Source organism: Pteropus alecto, unplaced genomic scaffold, assembly GCF_000325575.1.
Source record: "Pteropus alecto unplaced genomic scaffold, ASM32557v1 scaffold7, whole genome shotgun sequence".
In the NCBI taxonomy this organism is placed as follows: domain Eukaryota; kingdom Metazoa; phylum Chordata; class Mammalia; order Chiroptera; family Pteropodidae; genus Pteropus; species Pteropus alecto.
Genome location: NW_006494614.1, coordinates 55,850,526 through 55,875,796, shown reverse-complemented (window position 1 = coordinate 55,875,796; position 25,271 = coordinate 55,850,526). Strand labels below are relative to the sequence as shown.

At 34.2% G+C, this 25,271-nt stretch overlaps 1 protein-coding gene and 1 pseudogene across 4 annotated transcripts in view; both read right to left on the bottom strand.

Moving 5' to 3' along the window:
* The window catches only part of TMEM135 (transmembrane protein 135), a 239,027-nt gene that overhangs the window by 11,465 nt on the left and 202,291 nt on the right, over positions 1 to 25,271 (bottom strand). For all 4 annotated transcript variants that reach the window (XM_025042936.1, XM_025042935.1, XM_025042937.1 and 1 more), the window contains 4 exons: positions 13,401 to 13,442; positions 6,326 to 6,469; positions 3,754 to 3,823; positions 435 to 602 (listed from right to left, as the gene is read on the bottom strand). In XM_025042936.1, coding sequence (XP_024898704.1) covers positions 435 to 602; positions 3,754 to 3,823; positions 6,326 to 6,469; positions 13,401 to 13,442 — 424 coding nt within the window. The remainder of the gene's footprint in view (positions 1 to 434; positions 603 to 3,753; positions 3,824 to 6,325; positions 6,470 to 13,400; positions 13,443 to 25,271) is intronic.
* The window catches only part of LOC102898410, a 2,474-nt pseudogene continuing 1,230 nt past the window's right edge, over positions 24,028 to 25,271 (bottom strand).

The following is a 25,271-nucleotide window of genomic DNA, read 5'->3' as shown; positions in this document are numbered from 1 at the left end:
TCCTTACTAATTCTATCAAGTGCTGACATCAGCTACAGTGGTCTGAAATATGTTTAAATTAAAACCAATGAGTAAATATGATTAAGAAAAACATACAGACCAGGCACATTAATATCACTTTTGATGTTAGAAATGTCAGAAAGTTCATATTTTCTCAGTGACTACCTTATAAAAAGAATTCTGAACATCTTTAATATTATGTATAAATCCAAGTATGTCTGTACCTTCAAGCATGTAAAATAAAATTTTAAAAGAAGAAATTTCCCCAACCTCAATCCCCAAGATATTGTGCATATTTAGTAATGTTAAGATATTTATGAAAACTAAAGAAGGAAGCATTTTTAAAAATTATGGACGAGTTAAGGCCCTATCTCATTCTAACAATAGCAGTGTCATTTATTTCTCAGTCTTCTTTCCTCTTCTGAAAGCCTTACCTTATATATACTAACAAAAGAGCCCAGAAAAGCTCCAAGCTGGAAGTTTTCTTTATTGTAGAAGAGGGAAAGCAGTCGGGATGGCTGTGTGAACAGATGCCTAAATGCAGAGGGAATTCGGAGGCAGCACTGAATTAAGTATCCCACGCTAAACATTCTGATGAAACCCTAGAGAAAATTAGGAAGAAATTCTAATCAGACTTCTGAATTTGACTGTAAATCATAACAAAAATTAATACAAGTTTATATCACAGCCATTTTCAAAATTAAATCTTAAGACTTCAATTTTTAAAATAAGGGTGAAATTCTGTGATGAATACATTTTCTTCGATTTACAAAGACTTGAAAGTTTCATTAAGTACTGGCCAAGCTTGTCTATACACCAAACTTCATTTCTTGACATTTTGTTGACAATAAGCAGGATTTATAATTCCTAAACTAAATCTGAATTTTTAGAAACAAAAGCACTGAAATTAAAAAAAAAAAAAAGTTAAGAAAACCAAATCCTTTTGTAAATTTTAATGGAAAACTCCTCTTACTCATCAGTATGAGTATGAATTATTTTGATGGAAAAATAATTTTATTTGCTTAGATCTTCAGTTACAACTTTTTAAATAATCAGGTTGACAGACTTTCACAGGAACAGATTAATATTCTAAGATTATCTTACATCCTAATTACATCTAGGTTTTTATTTCTATACTCAAATGTGTTAGGATAAAACATCTCTAGAGAACAGTAGTTTTAAACTACACTTAAAAAAACTTGAGAAAGCAAATCTGCTACAAATACATATTTGCTGCCGCCAACATTTCTCCATCTTACCTGCAACTATTTATAGTGCAAAAGGAAACAGAGAGGATGACTAGTGTTAGTCATTTTCATTTCAGCATTTAGGAAAATGAAGTTTAGATGTCACTTAATACTGGGAGACTGAAAAATTCCAATTAACACAAAATAAAATGTTATCAAAAATAACGGTATATTATACATGATTCAACCAATACATTGTGATACTGATCTCCCATCCTCCTCCTCTCTCACTCTACTGGGATGGGAAAATATCTACATTCTTAGCAGTGCTTGCCTACTAAGTTCCAAAGGTCAGGTTTGTATCTTCCAGATGGCAGTCTTCTTTTTTAGAAAAAATTGAATTACTATGGAGAAACATTCTATAATTTACCTGAAACTATCAATACCTGGTTAAAACATGAAAATTAAATTGTATAATAAATTAGTATGAATTTATGAATTCATATTAGTATGAAATATCATGTATTTGCTTAACTGAAACAGCCAAATATTTGTTTAATGCATGGAATGTTCATAATTTCACCTTTCCGTTGATAATTTTATAATATTAATCTAAGGATTCAAGGATCACACTCATGTTCAATCTTTTTCATGCTGTTTTCAAGAGGCCCATGCATTCCTCCATCCATTCACTCTGTCATCTATTCAGGAAATATTTCCTAGATGCCTCTTATGTGCCGAGCATTACAGTAGATGCTGGGGATAGAGATGATGAGGACACAAAGTTCTTGCCTTCATGGAGCTTTCTTCATTAGAGGAAGAGGAAATAAAAAAAGCATAAAAATATAAAATGATTACAGATTACAATAAGTGTTATGAAGGAAATAGGGTATTAGGAGAGAATTTAACAGGGCAACTTAGATTTAGTGGTAAGGGAAGGCTGTTGAGAATGTGACATTTAAATAGACACAAAAGAAAAAGAGTTAGCATGAGGAAAACATTTCAGATAGCTTGGACAGAAAGCACAAAGCCAAAAATGAGAATGACAGGTATGAGGAACCAATAAAAAGTTAATGTGAATAGAGTACAGTGAACAGAGGGGAAAGTAATTCATATAATTATTTACTCAGGGATATGATTTAACATGTGGTGTAACTGAGTCCATGGAATAATGAGATGCACTATCAGAATACCATATTTGTGGTATAAATTCCTCACTACCAGGTCTCCAAATTCTATATTCATAGACAAAATATTCAAATATTTACATAAATTACCAAGTTTATAGTACTGGTACACATTTGAAAGAATGACTAGATTTTTTTCATTGCTTAGGAATTCTCACTCACTTTCTCATATAATTTTTTAAATACCATATACTCTCTTCCCAAAATTTCTCAAATATTTCTGATTTAATCAGTTCCCCCCGTGAAGTCTCCCCCTTGAACTAGAATTACATCCAGTTGGATGGAATAATAACTCTCTGGGAACTGGCAGACTCTGAGGGTGCCAGCAATGATGATTTTTTGGGTTTGTTTTGTTTTGTTTTGTTTTTTGCCACTTTAAAAGTAGGGCTGGAAATCAGATTTGAAAGAAGTGTTAGCAGAAACCACTGTACAACTGAAAAAATATTATACTGCTTTTACTCCCATTCAGATCTTTGGAGACTCCAAAAGTAAAGTATTGGCTTGAGCAAATGCCACCGTTAACACTTGTCTGTAGGTGTTCACATTCGGAATCGCTAATGTGATACAGTCACTCCTTTCCATAATGACACCCAGGAGACTGTCTTTTGGGGTGCTTTACAACCCTGCTCTTATCATCGACTGAGTGGGGATCTAATGGTGTAAGAACATAAACTTTTTAAAGCATCAGAATTGTTAGAGTACCATCCAAAACTGAAGAATTTGTAGCAGGTGGTGCCATCTGTGCCAGATCAACTGAAATGAAAATAAGTTCCTTCCCAGAGTTGGTGGTGATGGGGGATAAAGGGATAGAAAGCATGGGGTGGGAGTGAGTAGGGAGAGACACACTAATACACTAATGTATTAGGGAGTAAGGAATTTATGCCAATGGGCATAGCTAACTCTTACTGTAGAGCAACTGTGAATATGCTCCAGTTATCTCCATGCCTTAAAAAATATAACAGCTTTACAAGTCCAAAACCAAATGCCACTGTATCAGATTATGCACAGTGTACGTGTGTTACTGCTGATCCACTAGCATACAACACAGTCCAAGGGCCTTGTTCTAGTATGTATTCTAATGAAGATACATACAATGTACAAATTTTAATGACTTTTTCTTTTTTGTTGTTTCTTCTCTTCTCCTTTTAAGTTTTACACTGATTTTTAGATAAGCAAATTTTTAAATTATTTAACTGAATCTGGTAAATAAATAGTAAGCTAAATTGTTATCTAGTTCAAATTTCTTATTTTTCAAGTCAAATGCAAAAAATTAATAGCAATTATTGTCAAATTTTCCATTTACTTTGAAATTAGGTTTTAATAAACATTTCTATACATATTTCCTATGGTTAATAAAGAAGATACTTTTATATACTTACTTTAATGCAATAAGAGATGCAATTATCTTCATAATGTTTGCAACATCTATGCCTTGGTCCATGCTTACATCTGAAATTAAACCAAAAACCTAATCATAGTTAAAATGTGTGTGTTTGTGCATGCATGCACATGCATGTGTGAGTAGATCTGCTATAACCTCTCTAACCAAAACAGGTGAAAATATTACCTACTCATTTCTAAATGTGTGCATTTTTTGGTTTCGTAGGACATACAGAAGCAAAGATAACAGGTTTTTTTTTCTTTGCTGATCATCATTTTGACACATTACATAAAATACATGACTGCAGTCAAAATACTTGAATGTGGAACAGAAAAATCATATTGGTAAATATTTGTGACTAAATATGAAAAATAAGTATATATTATCTTTTACTATGACAAATCTTTTGGGAGCTTTAAATCACTTATTGTAGAGTATAACAGCCGTAAATCATCCATGAAGTCGGTATTTGAGCAAAAATCATAATGAGAATGTGCTCAGGTTACAGGAATTTATACTTAATAATATCTGAGAGAAAACATCTGGAAAAGAAACATGATATAGTATTAGAATTCAAAATTCAGTTTTTAAAATAAATATAGATATAGATCATGTGGGAATTCAAAAGTAGGTTATTTGTAATTTAACTGGAAACCACTTAGTCCTCTAGTGTTTAATAAACATTTCTGCTGGGAGGATTACTGTTCGAGACACACTTATTTTAATTATTTGGTATGCTGACTCCAGCATCATTTATTCACTCTAGGCATAAAAAAATAAGTAAAATATCTAACATGGGTTTGGCTCTCCCCTTTTCTCTTTGAAGAGTTCATGTTCCCAAAATAAGTAGTCTTTATAACTCTTTCAGACTGCAGTTAATTAATTATCTTCATAGTTGGAACACATTAACTCTTTCCTGTTTATAACAATTACTTGTAGAGCGATATTCTGGCTCCACATCCAATTTCATTTGCAAATTGATTAGCAAGACTTTTTCTGAAATCTAATTCTGTAGTGCAGCTGGCATACAGGTAGCCTTTCCTACAGAAGGGTGACAGCAATAGTTTATACCGACCATAACGCTTATATCATTAGGATGATAGGACATATCTGATCATGTGAAGCTGCTCAATGATTAAAGTTGGAGGCCTGAAAAGAGGTGAATCAGAAAAGAACTGCCTTATGTAAACCATTACTCTTCATACTTCTAAGTGTCCTCTTCGAAAACATTTTTCAGCCATTGCTACCAGAACTACTCAGAAATTATTAAACTCCCTTTGCTAGTGAAGTTAAATTTTGATATCAACTATACTGTCATTTAATCTTTCTTTACTCTTTCGTTAAAATGGCTTCCCAAGTCCTGGACTGCCCATCTCCTGTATGATCCACTTTGCTTCTGTATTATCCTGCACCTGCTTTCGCACCAGTGGACTTGAGGCTATGCTGACAAATTCTTCCAGGGCCTGAACAGTTCTGATATCCAAGGCATCATTCACCCATATAATACATTCTCTGTGTAACCCTATGATTCTTGCTGATATGATTTCCATTAAGAGGGATTCCTTCTCCCTTCTCCCCACTAAGGTAACTCATAACTATTTTGAACTTGCTTAATAAGTTCACTACCACAATTATTCCTGCCGCCTACTATTCCTTTCCTTCCTCTTAGCTTCTGTACACAGTGTATGCCAAAATGAAGACAGTCTTTAAATTCAGTAAAAATTTTGAGCACCTACTCTGTGCTCATGTTTATGAGGCAACTCATACGTTATTTCATTTAATGCACGCAACACTCCTTAAGAGAGATTATTAACCTCAGTTAACTGATGAGGACTTTGGGATTCAGGTAGTTAAATCACTTACCCAAAGGCGCAAAGTCTAGCAGGGGCAAAATGAGAGTAGAACATAAATTTTCTGGTTTCTTAAAGGGCCTCAACTACTCATAATTGATCCCCTAACTTTTTATATTGCCTATTCATGCTATACTTTCTAAAATATCACTACCAAGATTATTTTTATTGCTGATTTAATTTTAAGCCATTAAATTTTCTTAAATATCTGCATTTGAAATACAAATGAAGATTTATTTATATAAAATATAGACTTCTTTGTGTAATATGCAAATAAAGATTTATTTTATTTCCAAAGCCCTAAAAATTGCCACTATTGCAAAATATCCTTTACTTAAGGTTTGCTCCTTATCATTTCTGCATCTTCTTGAATCTCTCAGAGCTTTTTATCCTCCTTTCCATACTTGGCACATTCAGTTAGCACATACTAATCTGTTTCCTGAAGTTTCCCCTTTCCAGCTTCCTGCAACTCTCCCTAGTTTGAAACAGAAAAGTATTTCAATTTCATGTAAAAATTTTTAAAGGCAATTACAGTATATAGTCCTGCCAAAAATAATAAATAATATTCACTTGCTATCATGTGCCTTTTATAAAACTCTGTATAATTTCTGGTAAAAAAAAATATATTACCTGAAAAGAAAACAATAACACCTTAGCATGGCACAAATGTCATATAAACCAATAAGAAAATATGCTAAAATATAAAGATAAAGAACTCACACTGAATCCACAAGTTTCCTGACTAGAGAAATCACATTCATTCTTCTTGGTTTTTCCTGTTTCTTTGTCTTTTGTTCCACTTTTGTATATGCTGTCTCTGGTGAATAAGAATGTGTGGGGATTTCTTCCTTCCCTACAATGAACCTAAAGAAAAGACTACAGTGTGAGGCATTTTTCACCTTTAAATTAAAAAATCAATGAGAAATATCTAATTTTGTTTATATATAAATAAACTTTGGAAAGTACCTCATCATTTGAAATATTTTTCACAATTTATATAAAAATCCAATCATCCTTTTAAAAATAGGCTTTTGAAATCTGAATACTCAGAAAATGTTAGTGGTCATTTGCTTGACAATGCAAGTATTTTAAAATTAAATTAAGTAAAATATAGCAGGGCACTTTTATAAAGCATTTTTTAACTTAGGTCACCACTTTTTACAAGGTATTACACATCTTAAAGTTTTCTCCAACAAAGAAGCTGATGAACTATTAACTTAGATCTACTAGTTAATGACAAAAACTCAATTTTTCTCTAAAATCTGCAAATAATTATAATTGAATGAGTTTATAATTTTTTTTACTCTAAATTTATATCTAATGTCACTTGAAACAGCTGCAGTGCAATAGAAGGCCATCTATATATACATGAGAAAATAAAGAATGAGAATCAGAAAACGGTCAGTTCCATGTATCTTCATATTATATCATCAGAAAATCTTAAATTCTATGCTATTCTAATCTTACTTCTTTTTGGAAAAAACCTAATACCCAGGAGAAGACACCTATCTCATCAAAATGCAACTATATTTTTCCAAAGACAATACAAAGAAAATGTTACCACCATTAGATATCACTCAATCAGTATCCTTAATAATTTTTGCTATTTGTACCTTCATGATAAAAGTTGTTGCTCTTATAAAGATAACTGAGCTTTCCTTAGGGAACTGTACCTGTTCAATTTTCAGAAACTATCATAAAATATAGATAAAACAAGGGATCAATAATACTACATTAATGGGACCTCTGACAAACAGAAAAAGACAATTTAAACATTCATAAAAGAGAGAAACAAACAGCTGTTACTATCAGCGAGTCCAACTCATCCACTTGGACAAACTTGGTAAAATATCTAACTTATAAAATATCTAACATAAAATTATGTGCAATGAGATTGTCACCAGGTGGCAGCTGTACATCCTTGATGTAAATGTAAGTCAAAAAGAATCTGGTTCTTAATCATTGGTGTGTTTGGAGAGTTCAAGATCTATACTATGCTCTTTACAAACAAGACAAAACTATGCTAGAACAGATAAAATATCTCTCACACATTTTGTAACACTGTTGCTATTTTGACCAGACTGACTACATCAGATTAAAGGTCACTTCCGTGGTGAAGCTGTCCCTGCCTCAAATTAAAGTGAGTTAACAATCCTTCTGTTGTATTCTCATAGCCCAAAGAACTCCCAGTACTGAAGCACCTTTTTAGTAGTTTACATTCCACTAAATGGTAAGGTCTGTGAGACTATGCATATCTTCTTTGCTATTATATCTCGATGCTTAGCATAGGGTCTGGCAAATAGTAAATATTTAGTCAACAAACACTGAATAAATAGAGTTATAATTAGCATTTTATGAGAATTTACTGACAGGCACAGTACTGAGGCTTTTACATAATTTCCATGAGAGTGAGCATGAAAAAGTATCTTATCCATAGCCAATAATATCAGTAATCATTTGGACCCAGAACTGTCTGACTCTAAAGCCTGGGTACTTAATGACCAAGTTATGGACCCTTCTTCGATCATAGCTTTAAACTATGATGAAGCAGGCTTGGTATACCTTCAGACACTCACAATGGCTTTCCCCATGGTTTTGTCCTTGACGCTATCTATTCCCATAACTTCTACTATTATCTGTACAGAATTAGCAAAAATTGATAGCCATTTTTCCACATTATTTTCCTATAATACAAAGGAAAATATAAGTGCAAATCATCCAAATCAACCCTTTATAAGTTTATTTGAAAAAGAGACACAAAGACCTACAACTAAGATCACTCTACCCAGCAAGGCTATCATTTAGAATTGAAGGAGAGGTAAAGAGTTTTCCAGACAATAAAAAGCTAAAGGCGTCTGTAACCATTAAACCAGTATTTCAAGAAATGTTAAATGGATTCTTTAAGTACAAAAGAAAACATCAAAAATGTGAATAAGAAAATATGAGAAAAAATTCTCACTGATGAAGCCATATATTCAGTGAAAGCAGTAAATAAACCAATTATAAAGCTTGTACAAAGGTTAAAAGGCCAAAGTAGAAAGATCATGTGTAATGACAACAATAAATTAAGGGATACACACATGCACACACACACACACACACACACACACACACACACACACACACAAAGTAAAAAGGAAAAACAAAAACATAAAGGTGGAAGAAATGAGCAAAAATTGTAGTGTTTGAACTTAAGCCTCATCAACTTAAAGTAGACTGCTGTAAACATAGCTTGTTATATATGAAGCACATAATAACCATGAACCAAAAGCCTACAAGAGATATACAAGAAAGAAATCCAAACATGACACCAGAGAAAGCAACATACAAAAGGAGAGCATGAGAATAAGAGAAGAAGAGATAAAAACTAGAAAGCGATCAGAAAAAAAAATTAATACAATGGCAATAATTACTTTAACTGTAAATGAACTAAATGCACCAATCAAAACAAATAGGGTGGTTAAATGGGTGAAAGAAATAAGACCCATACCTATGCTGCCTACAAGAGACCCACTTGAGATTGAAAAACACAGAGATTGAAAGTAAATGGATGAAAAAGATACTACATGCAAATGAAAATGAAAAGAAAGAGATAGGGGAGCAATACTTATATCACACAAAATAGACTTTAAAACAAGGGCTGTAACAAGATAAGGAAGGGCATTTCATAATGATAATGATAATGATAATAATAAAAGGATCAATCTAAACGAAAGGATATAATTCTCATAAACATCTGCACACCCAACAAAGGAGCACCCAAATGTATAAAGGAAATATTGATGAACATTAAGGGAGATATTGACAGTAATACAGTCATAGTAGGAGACTTGAACACCCCACTGGCATCAATGGATAAATCATCCAGACAGAAAATCAACAAGAAAATAGCTGCCTTAAATGACACATTAGAATAAATGGCCTTAACTGATATTTTTAGGACATTTTACCCCAAAGTAGTAGAATATATATACTTTTCAAGTGCACATGAAACATTTTTCAGGACAAGACACATGTTAGGCCACAAAACAAGTATCAATAAATTTAAGAAGACTGAAATCATAACACATAGCTCCAGTAACATTGGTATAAAACTAGAAATCAATTATAAAGAAAAAAAAAAACAGAAAAACACAGAAATACATAGAGGCTAAACAACATGCTATTAAATAATGAATGGGTTAACAACAAGATCAAGGAAGAAATCAAAAGATACCTTGACACAAACAAAAATGAAAACACAAATATATAGGACACAGCAAAAGTAGTTCTAAGAAGGAAATTCATAGCAATACAGGCCTACATCAAGAAACAAAAACCTGAAATAATCTAACTTAAACCTACAAGAACTAGAAAAAAGAACAAACAAAGCCCAAAGTGAATAGAAGGAAGGAAATAAAGATGAAAGCAGAAATAAATGAAATAATATAAAAAAAAAAATAGAAAAGATCAATGAAACCAAGAGCCGGTTCTTTTAAAAGATAAGGAAAACTGATAACCTATAGCCAGACACATCATGAAAAAAAGAGAGAGGACTAAAGTAAAATCAGAAATGAAAAAGAAGTTTCGACTGACTTACAGAAATACAAAAAATCATCAGGAATTACTAGGAACAATTATATGCCAACAAATCGGACAACTCTGGAAGACATGGATAAAATCCTAGAAACACACAATCTTCCAAGGCTGAATCAGGAAGAAAGAAAATCTGAACTATTAACAAAATCAAATCAGTAATCAAAGAACTTCCACCAAACAAAAGCCCTGAACCAGATGGCTTCACAGGTGAATTTTACCAAACATTCAAAGACGAATTAATACCTATCCTTCTCAAGCTATTTTAAAAAATTAAAGAGGAGGGAAGGCTCCCAAACTCATTTTATGAGGCTAGTATTACCCTAATACCAAAACCAGACAAAGGCACTACAAAAAAAATATAAGCCAATATCCTTGATAAACATAGTTGCCAAAATCCTCAACAAATATTAGCAAACCAAATTTAGCAATACATTAAAAAGATCACACAACATGATCAAGTGAGATTTATTCCTGGCACGCAAGGCTGATTCAATATCCGCAAGTCAGTTAACGTGATACACCACATAAAAAAAATGAAAGATAAAAATCATACATCATATCAACAGATACAAAAAAAAGCAACTGACAAATGTCCAACATTCATTTATGATAAAAAGTAAAGTAGAGGTAGGGAGAACACACCACAACATAATAAAGGCCATAGATGCCAAACCCAAGGCTAACATTATACTCAATAGGGAAAAGCTAAAAGCTTTTTCTTTAAGATCAGGAACAAGACAAGATGTTCGCTTTCACCACTTTTAAAGGAAGTCCTAGGTAAAGCAATCAGACAAGAAAAAAATAAAAGGCACCTGAATTGAAAAGGAAGAAGGAAAACTGTCATTATTTTCAGATGACATATTATACATAGATAACATAGATAACAGTCCACCAAAAAACTATTAGAATAAATTAATTCAGTAAGTTAGCAGGACAGAATTCAAAAAGATATATGTACCCCTATGTTCACTGCAGCAATAGCCAAGATATGGAAGCAACCTAAGACGAATGGATAAAGAAGAGATAGTACATATATACAACAGACTATTACTCAGCCTTAAAAAAGAATGAAATCTTGCCATTTGCAACAACATGGATGGACCTATTATGCTAAGTGAAATAAGTCAGATAGAGAAAGACAAATACTATATGATTGCACTTGTATGTGGAACTAAAAAACAAAATAAACAAACAAATAAATAAACAAAACTCATAGATACAGCAAACAAATTGATGGATGCCAGATGGGAATGGGGTTGGGGGTGGGAGGTGAAAAAGGTGAAGGGATTAAGAAGTAAAAATTGTCAGTTATAAAAACAGTCATGGGGAGGTAAAGTACAGCATAGGGAATATAGTCAATAATATTGTAATAACTATATATAGTGACAGATGCATATTAGACTTATCAGGGTGATAACTTCGTAAGTTATTTAAATATCTAATCACTATGTTGTACATCTGAAACTAATACTGTATGTCAACTCTAATTGAAAAAATTTTTAATTAAAAAATAATGACAATAATAGTCAACACTTCTTGAGCCCTAGATGGCAAGCCCAGTTCTAAAAACTGTTTATGCATTAACTCATTTGACCCTCAAAATAATCTGATAAGACAATCATATAAAACCTTCTCCTGGTACTAAAGCCCACCCTAATTTTCTCTCCTATATTTGCAGTAAATATCACACTACTAATCTTTGCTAAGCATCTAGTATATGTACTTTAGAGCAGAAAATAAGTAACATTTATGACATGAACTGGAAGAGCACTGGGTTTGGAGTAAGTACATATAGTCATTACATGATGTTAAATTATTATTCAAACATTCTAAGCCTCGGATTCATCATGTCACATGAGCATAAAAACATCCATCCCACGTACTGGTGAAAATTTAGTTTTCTAATCTACATAAAACTACTTGGTGAACTACAAAAATACAATGCTAACCAACATTTCTACATATCTATCATGTAGCAATTATTGTGATAAGACATGGGCTCTGAGGTATAGAGAAGACTCTAGTTACTCCAGTGAAGCTTATAATCCAAAATGTGTTTGACATTGCACAAAGTCCTACTGTAAGGAAGCCCACAATGACCGCACAAAGACATGAGCCCAGGGCTGAGGGAATGCCAGATGGCCAGGAGGAACTCCAGATTAGCTGACCACAAGAATGCCACCACCCCATCACCCCTTACACAAAAATTTAGAAATAGCTGACTATTATCTCTCTTCTAACTATTTACTTTCATACACAGATGTCGAAACCACTATTTCACATCCGGAACTGATAATGGTTTGACTGCTATACAACTTTCCGGGGTGGCAATAATGAGCAGTCTACCATGCTGCCCCACAGCACTGGTGTGAACATGGTTATCAGGCAATGTAAAGACAAAGAAAGCCATACACTTTCAAAAAGCCCACCTTTTCGGACAAACCCATTTGTCCCCAGCTTATAAAAGTAGCCAAACAAAGCCAAACTGAGTCAGTCGGGAGGACCTTCCTTTTCTCTGCACTGCCCCCCTTGTGCTAGAGCAGAAGTCTCCAACTCCTGAACCGTGGATCAGTACCAGTCCATGGCCTGTTAGGAACCAGCCATACAGCAGGAGGTGAGTGGCAAGCAAGTGGGCGAAGCTCATCTGTATTTTCAGCTGCTCCCTAGCGCTAGCATCACCACCTAAGCTCCACTTCAGATCATCAGGCATTAGATTCTCATAGGAGCCCTGGTCCCTGGTGCCAAAAAGGTTGGAGACCTCTGTGCTAGAGCATAAAAACTTAATAAAATTTGTCTGGGAATTTTTCTGGGGTTTCCTATAAACTTCTATTTGGGGGAACCCAAGAGCTGAAAGCCAGTAACAATCAGGTATCACACCATTAAGCAATTTTCCAGTAATTGTTCATGTGTAGCTTTGTCTTTCAAAGCTCCCTAAAAAGAATGTTCTGGCAATCCTTTTCTAATATTCCATGATATAAGGCACATCATAGGCCCCCAAATTAGTTGTTGACTGATTTTTAGGGGTGGGGGGAACCTAACAAATTTTTCTTATAATGAAATAGTCAGAAAGTCACTTTTGTTACTTCTAAAATTACTTTCAGCTAAAAAACTGAGTCAATAAAAACTTGTTATAATTATGCATAATGATACTACTTTTTAAGAAAAAGTTAACTCACAAATTCTGTTAACATAAAGGTAAATAAAATATACTACTTACCTAAGTGCGGAAAATGTAAATCCTTTCAAACCATCTTTACACCTAAAACGAAATAAAAATTTACAATAATTAAATTATATGTTTGAGATATAAAGTAGTATTAGTAGCATATTAAATAGCTATTAAAATTTTTCTGAAAATGATCATTTTTCACAGGTGAAACACTTTTAGGACAATGATCAGAGCAGTACAAATGGCCGAACAACAAAGAATGAAGCAAGCCATCTTACACAAAATGATTAACATAATAAGGTTTTCTTATGTCACTTTAACATAATTTAAGGCTCAACTCTCAGATTTGCAGGTTGAAGAGAGATTCAAGAACATCTTCTAAGGGTTCCATGAAGACTTAAAATGAAGGCTGAGAGTGGAGTATTCTTCATTCTACTCAAACCATGGGGAAGCAATTTGTTCTGAAGGAAAAGGCCACATACACCTGCTGGGTATTATGTATAGGTCAATTCAAGGTCCTGACTTCCTCCTACTTATTAATTCAGTGAATGAAGAGCAGTATCGAGTTGGCAGGCAAAATGAAGGCTTTAAGTTTAGTTCAACAGTTTTAACTTCTGAGTAAGCCCAATCAGATAACATAGCATGGGGAATAGGGTAGGAGTAAGGGAAGAGCAAAGAAAAGGGATCCCAAATAATATCTGAGTGTTTACCATTGCTGGGCATTGTTTGGGGGCTTTATATGTGTTGTCTCATTTAATTATATCACAACTCTCTGAACAGGTATTTCTCTATTTCACAGTTGTGCTGAGGGCCCCCAAAGGCAGCAACTTCCCAGAAGTCACAAAATAAATAGCAGTCAGAATTCAGGGGAAAAAAGTTCAGCTGATTTAGAAGCTGTGATTTTCTCTTATACCTCTTCCTAAAAGAGTATATTCCTTTTAATGAGGAAAGACTCAAAATACATGGCAATCAAAAAAAAAAAAAAAAAAAAGATTTTCAGATCTACAAAAACTATTTTAACAATATTTTTAAATGGAGACAGACATTACTGGTCTAAACAGCCTGCTGTATAGGTATGATCAAGGTACCAAAGAATCTTTTAGGTATCTAGTATCAAAATCCCTTGGAGAAACTATAAAAATAGGTGATATAATAATGCTCTAATATATATTAATATTAGACATGGGATATTCTTGAATAAAAAGCACAGCCTCAAGTCTAGTTGGGCAATTCTCTCTAAATATCTTTTATATAAAAAGTCACAAAAAATGCACAAAAAATATAGGAAATCTATCTTAATTTCAAATATATACATTTTTAATGGAGGACACATAAAATCTCAGAAAAGAATTTAATCCAAGTGCACAGAGATATTTTAAAACACTTAACAATTAATCGCAATTAGCAACATGATCTTCTTTGTGGTCATGTAAATAGTGAGAAATGTAACCAGAAAATTCAGCTAATATAGTACATAATTATCTACTCTCAGAAGAATGAGGGTAAAGAGAAAATAATTCATATGTTAAGCTAAAAATGTGCATGGGAAAATTCTAGCATTAAAATTATTAAACTTATCTTTTTCATCTGAAGAAAGTGTTTCTCAGTAATTTAAAACTCATAATTGGGTAATTTCTAGATAGGTGTGGTGAGGGAGTAGGAGTCTATTGACTGGAAAACAGAAAGCAGCAGATTGATTAAAAGATTATATACCACTGGGAACAAATTTTGGCTTCAATATATAATTGTCAAAAGATAGCTATTTATCTTTGTACAATGCTGAATAGATAAAGGATTCTGACAACTTGGTCTAGTTGGGATAGCATATTTGTGAACTTAAACAATAAATCTAATTGCAGACCAAACATCAAAAAGTAGCTTTCAAATATAAAAGGGCATATACAAATGAATTTGCAATTTCATTATGATGGAAGTTTGGTTCTTTCAGCAGAACCCTGTGGGAAGCACTTCATATTGATAAAGTCTTAGCATGGATTCAAAAGGAGCTATTCTTTTTTCCATTCATGTGTATAAGGTCTGTTAATGTAATTGAAGGTCAGATGCCTATGTCAAAAGAACAAAAAAGTAATTATTCTCACAAAAAGAACCTTTAAAATAGTAATAGTGTCTTGCATTTTGACACCAAGAGTACTGTCTGAGCCTTAACCCAACTATGAAACACTATTGTAATCTGTGTTAAATGTAACAAAGCATGAGATAAAAATAAAGTTTATACAAGGAGACCCCATTAGAAGGTACCTCACTATTCCATGGATCCTGTTATTATAATGTAAATTAAATCACATTCTCCATTCATGTATTAAGGCTCGCTGATTTATTCAACAAATATTGACTGAGTGCCTAATATGTGTATGCACTGATTTAGGTTCTAAGAATGTAACAGTGAACAACAGAATCCCTGCTTTTACACAGCTGACATTCTAGGTTGGGGAGAGATACAATAAAAAAAAAAGAAAAAGAAAAAGAAAACATGTCATTGATAATAACTGCTATAGCAAAAAACAAAACAGAATAAGGGGAAAACAGTGATGGACCCAGACTTTATCATTTTACATAGTGTGGTCAGGAAGGGCCTCTCTGAGAAGATGAAATTTGGTAATTTGATCAGAAACATTAGTGACTTGAGGAAAGAGCATTTCAGTTTGAAGGAAGAGCAAGTACATAGCCCATGATGGGGAGTCTGCATAGCTTGTAAGGAGGACAGCAAGTAGATTACTACAGCTGGAAGAGATCAGGGAAGGGAAATGGTGGTAGAAAATGAGGTCACAGTATGGTGGGAGAGAGTGGTCTACAATTCCTACAGAGCCCTTTAGCCATGGTAAGGACTGTGGAAGGTTCTCAGCAGTGGAATGACAAGATAGGTTTTAAATTTTAAGATAATCACTTTGACTGCTAGTTGGAAAATGGACTACAGGAGGGCACAGTTAGAAGCATGGAGGCTAATTCCAAGGGGAAAGATGATTGTGGCTTGACTAGATCATAGTGGTAGAGGTGAAAGAAATGGTAAGATTCTAAAAGATTTCAAAAACAGAGTTGGCTAAATTCCTTGACGGTCTGAATGTGGGGTACGAGCAAACACAAGAATTTACAAATTATTGAAATATTGTCAGTTTAAGCAAATGGAAAGATAAAATGTCCATTTACTGAAGTGAGGAACACTTTGGGTTTCAGGAGAGGCAGTAAGTGTTGATAGAGAAAATATCCAAAAACTGAATATGTTTTATTTCTGCATAACCTATAGTACAGAAAATTTCTATAGAAGAAAAATTCATTTCTCCTCCTAATAAAAATACCTTCTAATATTGTCTCATTTTTAGAGTATGCATAAAGATAACGCATTTAACTCACGTATACATTAACTTTGCTATTAAAGTTAGTCTATGCAAATGACAAAAATAACTAGTATGATTCAATCTATAGTTACTGAATCTTTCCACATCTGCAAGGTTATATGCTATGTACGATATAAAACAAAGCCAGGGGAGACAGAGAAAAAAGAATTTGTAGCATTATATCAAAAACCTTAATCACTTCTCAGTCTTTTGGCTAAGATCAAGTGTAAAAAAACAGCAAATATACAACTCCCAAATTCCAAATTCCACTTGGAATTTAAGACTATGTACAAGAAAGTATAAAGAAGCTTAATGTTATTACTAGAATAATATTCTTGGTCAGATGTCAATGTGAGGAACTCACAAAGACAAAAAAAATTTTCAAGTAGAAGTGTAATGCTAGTAATAGTAAAAGAAACAATTTTGCCTACAAAGATTCTTTATCTTATGCTTAATTTCTGTGAAATTACTTCAATGAGATACTTTTATCTCTACTACATTATACCAGCAGATGTCACTAGTAAACCATTTTTGGAAGAATCTGAGCTCTTTGATGTGTTTGCTGTATCAAATATTTTGTTGTATGTTTTCCCTTAAAAATATATTTATAGGCATTCAAACTGCTGCTAATTTTAATCAAATTGCATTAACTTCCCCGATGTAATTATAGCAATATTAGACTTTTAATAATAGGTGATTTCCTGTTCTGTAAGGGGTTAGAATTTGTCACACCACAAGAATACCTTTTGGTCAAATTGGTTGTTTTTTCTTTTTCTTCTTTTTTATTTTAATTGAGGTAACATTGATTAATAATATTATATAAATATCAGATGTATAACATTATAATGTTGTATCTGTATATTCTACTGTGTGCTCATCACCAAAAATCTAGTTTTCTTCTGTTACCATATATTTGACCCCCTTTACCCAATTCACCCTCCTCCCCACCCCACTTCCTCTCTGGTAACCATCATTCTGTTATCTCTGTCTATGAGTTTGTTTTTGTTATTCCTTTGTTACTTTTTGATTTATATTCCACATACAAGTGAAATCATATGGCTATAGAAAGTGGTCAAAAGATGTAACTCAAAACAGTTGTTAGTAAGCTATCTATTGAAGTAAAATGGGTGAAGAGGCATGAAAAAAGAATATAACTTCTTACTCTCTATATTATATATCATTTTTAAATCTTTACAACTATATATTTATATATTATTTGTATAGTTTAATTAAAAACATCAATAGAACATTTAGGAACAGATTAAACAGTATAAAAGGTATTCGTCTTTATTTCACCAACATAATGGCAGAGAATGTAAAACTCAAACAAGGCAACTTTACTAATTAATACTGCTGTAAAGTTGTGACAGAAGGCATAAAATTGCTAACTAAAATAAACAGTTTAGGCTAGAATTTTCTGAAACTATGATCCCAATAAACATGGATAATTAGGTGATTACAATCATTTTAAAAAATTCATTAAGTATAAATTTCAGAAATCTTTTGTATTTTTTTGCTCACTGAATTGGTTAGAAGGAAACTCAAATATTGGTTAAATGTCACGTCATCTATCTTTCTTCACTCAACAATCATTTTTTGAGCACCTAATGTACAGAAGACACTGTGCTGCCAATCACTTGAGGAATGCAAAGATAAATTATATACTATATCGGACCATAAAAAAATATACAAGGTGTCTGCAAAGTTATCTGTATGTCAAATAAATGAAAATAACCTTAACTAGAAGTTCTAGCAACAATTTCCTGTATTAGTAAGTGCTTTCTAGGAGCTTAATTACTCTGTACTTCAAATTTCTTTAGTCCAGCATCTACTTAAATGATTTGAGAAAGGTAGTATATGCAAAGTCACAATTAAAGAGACTGCCAAAAAAAAATAAAGATGGATTTAAAAGCGCACAATGATAATTCTTAAAATATTCTATTCCATTGATTATATCAATCATCTAAGTAACTCAGTATCAAAAATAAAAGTTGCATTCTTATGTGAACAAAACTATTTAAAAAAGAAAATATCTTAAAGTTCAAGTATACTGGGAGTAAGAAAAGAATGATATATAAACTTAATTATATATTATAGCTACAGATAATACTAAATCTTCAAAAGTTTGATTTGTCTAATTATCTAATTATCATTGGTATTAAAACCTAAATATGTGGTGTGAACACAAATAGAAATTTTAAGTTGAAAGTTAAAAAAGAACCAGAATGACTCAAATTTTGACTCACAGTTATCTTCATTTTAAAGAAAACTTGTGCAACGTTATACAGTTTCTTCTTACTATAAAGTTAAATTTCATTTATTTATAAAAACCCACATAAAATAATAAACCACTTTTCCTAATCCATTTTCAAGTGCAGAAGTTCACCTTAATACTCAGTTACAATTTAGTAATTAAAACTTGATCAATATTAGCTAGATTTTGATTGATACTTGTTTATCATAAGATATCAAAAAAGATTGACATGAGATTAATTTCAGACATTTTTGTTTTGTTTTTAAAAAATCTTCGGTGTCCTAATCACATATGTATACTCCAATAGGTTAAATCAATCATTTCAATTTACTACTCAGAACTTGAGGTGTGTAAAGAAAATAAATTACATCGTTTACATACATACAATATGTTTTCCTCTTAAGATGACTGTTGTTTGAATAATAAACTTAAAGAGTTCAGTTTCAGCTTGCATATGGCACTTAATAAGAGAAAACAAAATAACTAATGTTAAATTCCTATTTTAAGAAAATACAAAAATCTGAAGTTGGTATAGCAGTAAATTAAGAAATTTGAGGAAGATTATTTTGTTAGCTTCATGAATACATTATACAGCTTCAAAATAAATTTCAATTGGATTCCTTTAAATACTGACTTCTCCCAGTGCATTAAAAATACTACTTTTGATTCTGATAAATATTTTACAATAATTTTTTTCAAACAAAACAGAATACGGCTCTCAAGAACCTAAAGAAAAGTTGCTGAAGCGGGCACAGTTATAGGTAATCAAGTCTGATTGTAAATCCCCAGATGATTATTATGTACTTTTTTCTGGTGTGTCCTAAATATAAATTGGAAACATTTCGATTCAAACTTACAGTAACGACTCCAATAAAATCAGGTTTCTCCTTAAATTTAGACAGGCTGGCAACTGTTTTTGCTTTAAAATACAAACTAGAAGGTCAGGCTCCAAGCTGTCTTCAATTGCTAAGGAAACAAGAATCACATTCAAATTGTTTCTAAGAGAAATGTTAATTAGAATGAATATCCCTCTCAAAAAGAATTGGTGATATCAATATTAGTCAAACTTTTAAATACTTGTAAAAGAAGATTTTAGTTCTATTGGACCTAAACCGAAAGGCTTATTTGCAGTTCCTGAGGAAATGTCATGTGTTTAAACTTCACAAATTAACTATAGGTAAAAAAAACAAATTTAAGATCAAAATGGTGTGTTATATAAATCCAAGAAAAAACTTAGCAACTTTTTAAGGTCATGCATTGCTATGAACAAATATTATACATATTAAAATTATAATCACAATACTGAACTAGCATATTTTTAAAGACCTCAAGACTAGCATATATTTTCATTTTTTCCCCTCCTATAATGGTTGTGAAAAAGATTAAAACAAATGTTTTCAATTATATAGAATCCTTGAATCAACATTAATTTATTTTCAAATGCATGTTGGTATCTATATCATTAAAATAATATGGCAACTGACTTTCATATTGAACAAAACGAGCAACTATTTAAAACTATAACATCAGGCTATACTTTTTCATAAATTGATACTTATTTAATATCAAAGGTTAAATCTAAAATAAATAAAATATTCACCTCCAGGTAATGGAGCAAAAACAACATTTTGGAACCTTTTGGAAAATTATTGTTTTCTTAGTAACAGGACTACAGAGTATCTTAATTCTAAAAGGAAAACATTCATTTCAAAAACTTCATTTTACTTCACTCACCTCAAAGATGATGAACTTGTGGTATGTATAATACAAATTGGCAAGTTAACACATATTGGAATCTTGCTGGACTATAGATGGTATTAGAAAAATGGAATATTAGAGCTAAAGTAACCTGAGATTATTATATTTTACAGATTAAGAAACCAAGGCTTCAGGGAGGTTAAGTGATCTACGGGAAAACAGACTTTGGTCCCACCTATCTTCATACAACAGTAAAATCATTTTATATCCTAACCTAACTCTGAGACTGCTGAGGTCTCACTGTGAAGAAGAAATACTACAGAGAAGTAGGGGGATCTTGGACTGTAGAAGAGAACCCACAAATCACCTGAATGAAGAGAGAGAGCAAAGCTCTTCCAACTGATATTATGCAAAGACTTTACAAAGGACATAAGAGCATGGATAGTTTTAAAGGAACCAATTTCCAGTTTCTCACTTCCACATGTCCTATCTAAACAGGATTTGCCTGAAAGTGTACTTTGGTCAGGAACCCATGCTGGTTTTTCTTATACACCTCCTCTTCACGACAGCTACTTTTTCACATCAGTCTCTCCACAATTTCCTGGACAATCATAAGGCCTACCCTTGGTGTTACTTTGCCACTTTTAGCAATCTAAATTCCAAAAGCACCTCAATTGCATGTGTGAATACAAAAAACAGTGCTGAATTGAAGTTTCATTGTGTCTCCTATTATATATCAGGCAAGAAATTGGACTTCTGAAAGAAGAGATCATTTTATGAGATTATTTCCCTCTTATCTCTCTCTCAGTAGTAAACTGAATCATTAGTTACTTTCAGACACATTTAACACTTTCTCAACTGTTTCATTTTGGTCATCCTGGTCCTTCTATACGCAATGCCCTCTTTAACTGCCCTTCTTTTTTGAGAGATTTCCTACCTAGTCTATCAAGAATGGCAATTTCTTCCACAATTAAATGTTACTGTTTCTTTCTCAAACTCTTTGTTCTTTGTAGATTGGAGGCAGGGTGGGGGGTGATTTGACTGTGGCTAATATGATAGTGATTTCCATAGTTATCTAATTTACTTCATCAAATTTAGGGTTTCTTATGGCATTTTGTGTTTCATGCTCCAAAAATCAAAGGAGCAATTTACAAAGTTTAGTTCTTTAATAATGAGGTTGGAAATATTCTGCATTTTATTGTTATAGCATTTATTAAATAATTAAGGTATCCAGGAATATAAATTAACAGGCTGTATCCATCTGGAAAGACTAGGCCAGTGATTCTCCAAGTGTGGTTGGTCCCTGGAGCAGCATCAACATCAGATGATAACTTGTTCAAAATACAAATTCTTGGTCCCTACCTTAGATCTGCTCAATTCGAGTGGGTCTCAACTATCTATACAATCTACGTTTTAACGAAATCTCCATCTGATTCCAATGCATGCTCAAGTTTGAGAACCACTGGGCTAGGTTATGCTGCAGGAATAAAATTTCAGTGGCCTTCAGTAATAAAACTTTATTCCTTGCTCACGCTATGTCAAACAAGAGTTGGCTATGGCTCAACTACATGTTTTTATTTGGGACCTTAGGGTTATGGAGAAGTGTCTATTCAGATCTGTTGATTATGAGAGAAGAGAAAAAATGAAAATATAGGACTCTAGGTTATGACTCAAAGCTTCTACTCAAACGTAAACATAAATCATTTCCACTCATATTTCATTAGCCAAAGCAAATCTAAGGCCAGGCGTGATGTCATTAGGGCAAGGAAGTATAATGCTTCCCCAGAGAGGAGAAGCAAAGGTTTCTGAACAATAACACAGTCTACCATACAGGCCAAGTATATTATTGTTGAAGATCAATCGCATTTGTTTATTATATTTAAGGAAATTCAAAGCATAATTTCCTTTTTCCTCCCAAATCCTACCATCATTTAGTCTTTTTCATAATAACTTCAATATTTCACTTTAAGTATGATAATTAAAAACTTTTCTAGTACTGGCTTCAGAAATAGGCTTGTCCTACAACATATTAATATTTTACATATATGCATAAACATGTGTGTATAGTCTGAGTTTTTCCTAATTACTAAAGCATTCAGGAATTTCACATTGTTCAATTATGTATCCCAAGTGCCTACATCAGTGCATAGCACATAAGTCACTCCATAAACATGTTGAAAGAAATAATTTTTTATCTGTGTAGTAACTGAAAACACCATTTTATAGCAATTATATTTCCAATTGGGTGCCAAGTTTCTTGAATTCATTTTTTTAACAGCAATTCTAGGTTGGTTTTTTTTTTAATATTCTGTTTCTAAAGAAATTTATTTTTTAATCAGCTACCTCAATATTTATTAACAATTTCAGTGATCATCCTTTTATTTCCACCTTGGATTTTACTGAGTACTGTTCTTGAGCTGGCTCACATGCATGTGGTCAGCTGGGGCCTGGGGTGGCTCTTTGCAAAGCTGTGGTACAAGCTAAGGAAGCCAGGCAGGTCAGGGCCCCTTCAGCCTTCTCAAGCCCTGGGCCAAGTCCTCATCAATCCAGTTTCTCCAGCATGATTAGGAACATTAACAGAGAAACATCTCATGGGTGCATATATGGGCACCCACACTCTTTGCTTCAGATGCATCATCCTCCATCCCCAATTCAACTCCTGACTTATTACAGGAGACCTTTTCACCAGAACTTTTCTTGCAGGAAAGCTGACTTGGAAACATGGGGTGGGGAGAGAATAAGAGGGACTCCAGCAAGCAGATTCACTTGTCTGGGTGCCTACAGTAAAGAACCCTTGAGGCAGGTACCGTGAACCTTGAAGAAGCCATGCACTACAGGTCCTCCCACCTCAAGGAACTAAAAGCAAGGAACAGAAGCAAAATGAAACCCCTGTCATCTTACCAACCTTCTAGCAGTTTCTAGATAATGATCTAAGGAAATAAGCTTATATTTCTAATTGGAGGATAATCTGGAGAACATACACTATCAACAAAGGCCACCTTGCAGGAGGAGCAGGGAAGGTGAGAGACTCCTAGGCACTGAATGCAAACAGTTTGGGGAGTTCTAACCTCTTTTCACCCTTCATTTTGCTATGCTCACCATTCAGCTCTAATAGCAAGAGTGAGGAATCAGATTCTCTTGGGGAGTACAGGGAGGCAAAGAGACCAGTCACTAGGGCCTTGTTGCATGCAAAGGGTCCAGTGCAGAAGGCACCTATCCTGTGACATCTGCTCTGGCATAACCAGGCAAGGTGGAGCTAAAGGAGTAGACAGTTCCTGCCTACTGTCCTTATTCAGAGGTTTTGCATAGCCCAACCACACAAGTGCCCAGAAGAGTGGACAGCTTGAGTGGCAAGGATAAGGTCAGGCCTCTACCACAGCTCAGGAATGAACTCAGCCTAAATGATGGTGTCAGGGCCTAGCAGGTCCTCCTCTAGGCCAGGGAAGCTAATGTCCAGCAGGATCTTGCTCAGGCTATCATTCATTGTATCCAGAACCAGGCCTTCTGTCAGGGAATGGTTGGCTCAAAGGCCAGCAACCTGTGGCTCAGGGGAGCCTGACTTGGGGTAGACTGGCTTGTAGATATACATACATATCTAAAGTGTAACAGCCACAGCGGAGGTCAAAGGGCTCAGAATTGAGGCACTCTTGGAGTGAGTCAAAGAACAGGAGACTTTTCAGTGTGAGTGGTACTGAGATCTGTCACCCCCAGGGAGTCAGGCAGGGGGCCAAAGGGACCCTGTAGGCTTCATACTGGGCTGAAATCTAGCTCCCCAACTTGGGCTGGGGTGTGACCTCCAGGATTCGGGAGTCAAGGAGAGGGCAGATTTGCTCAGGGCGAAGGAGATGGGCAGCATCTCCTAAATGGGTGTCTTAAAAGGTCCTCCCTTCCTTGGGAGCAGCCAAGCTGGGAGGCAGGCGCAGAGGACTCTGAGGGGAGAACAAGCTCTGTGGCTCATCGTGAAGTCCCAGGGCCTTCTGAGAAGAGCAGCTCAGGCTAATCCACACAGGGAGGATGTAGGTGCTGCTTCCTTTAAGATGGGCTCATCTCCCTCCTCTCCCTTCATTTAATCACAAGCATTTCAGAGACACACCGGGCTGGAGACTTGAGCCCGCTGTAGGACTTCTTGGGTCTCTGGAGTCGGAGAGTGAGACGAGTCCTCCCAGGACAAAGACGGCTTCTCTAACAGACAGGCACCATGAGGGCCACTATTCCAAGGGCAGGCTCTCTTCTTTGATGGGCCTCCCTAAGTGTGGTTTCCTCCCTGGGCTAGATTTCTTCCTCCTTGCTGGACTGAACTGGAAACAGAGGAGACAGCCCTTCTCTGAAGAGTTTTTCCTTCTTCGCTAGTTCTGCAGTGGGCAGAGGGGTTGTGCCATCATCAGCCAGCAGTAGTACCTTAGGGACAATACGGGCTCGCTTGCTATGGTGGTCAAGCTCTGAGCTCATGAGTGAAACTGTCAGGGGCAATGACACCTTTACCGAGGGCTGCAACACCAGTGGCTGCTTCATTGAAAACTGGATGGGCATAGGTACAAGCCGACCTGGGGTAGCAGTGGCTTTACCTTCCACTGTGTACCCAGTGAGAGTTCAGTTCTGATGATCATTCCAGCA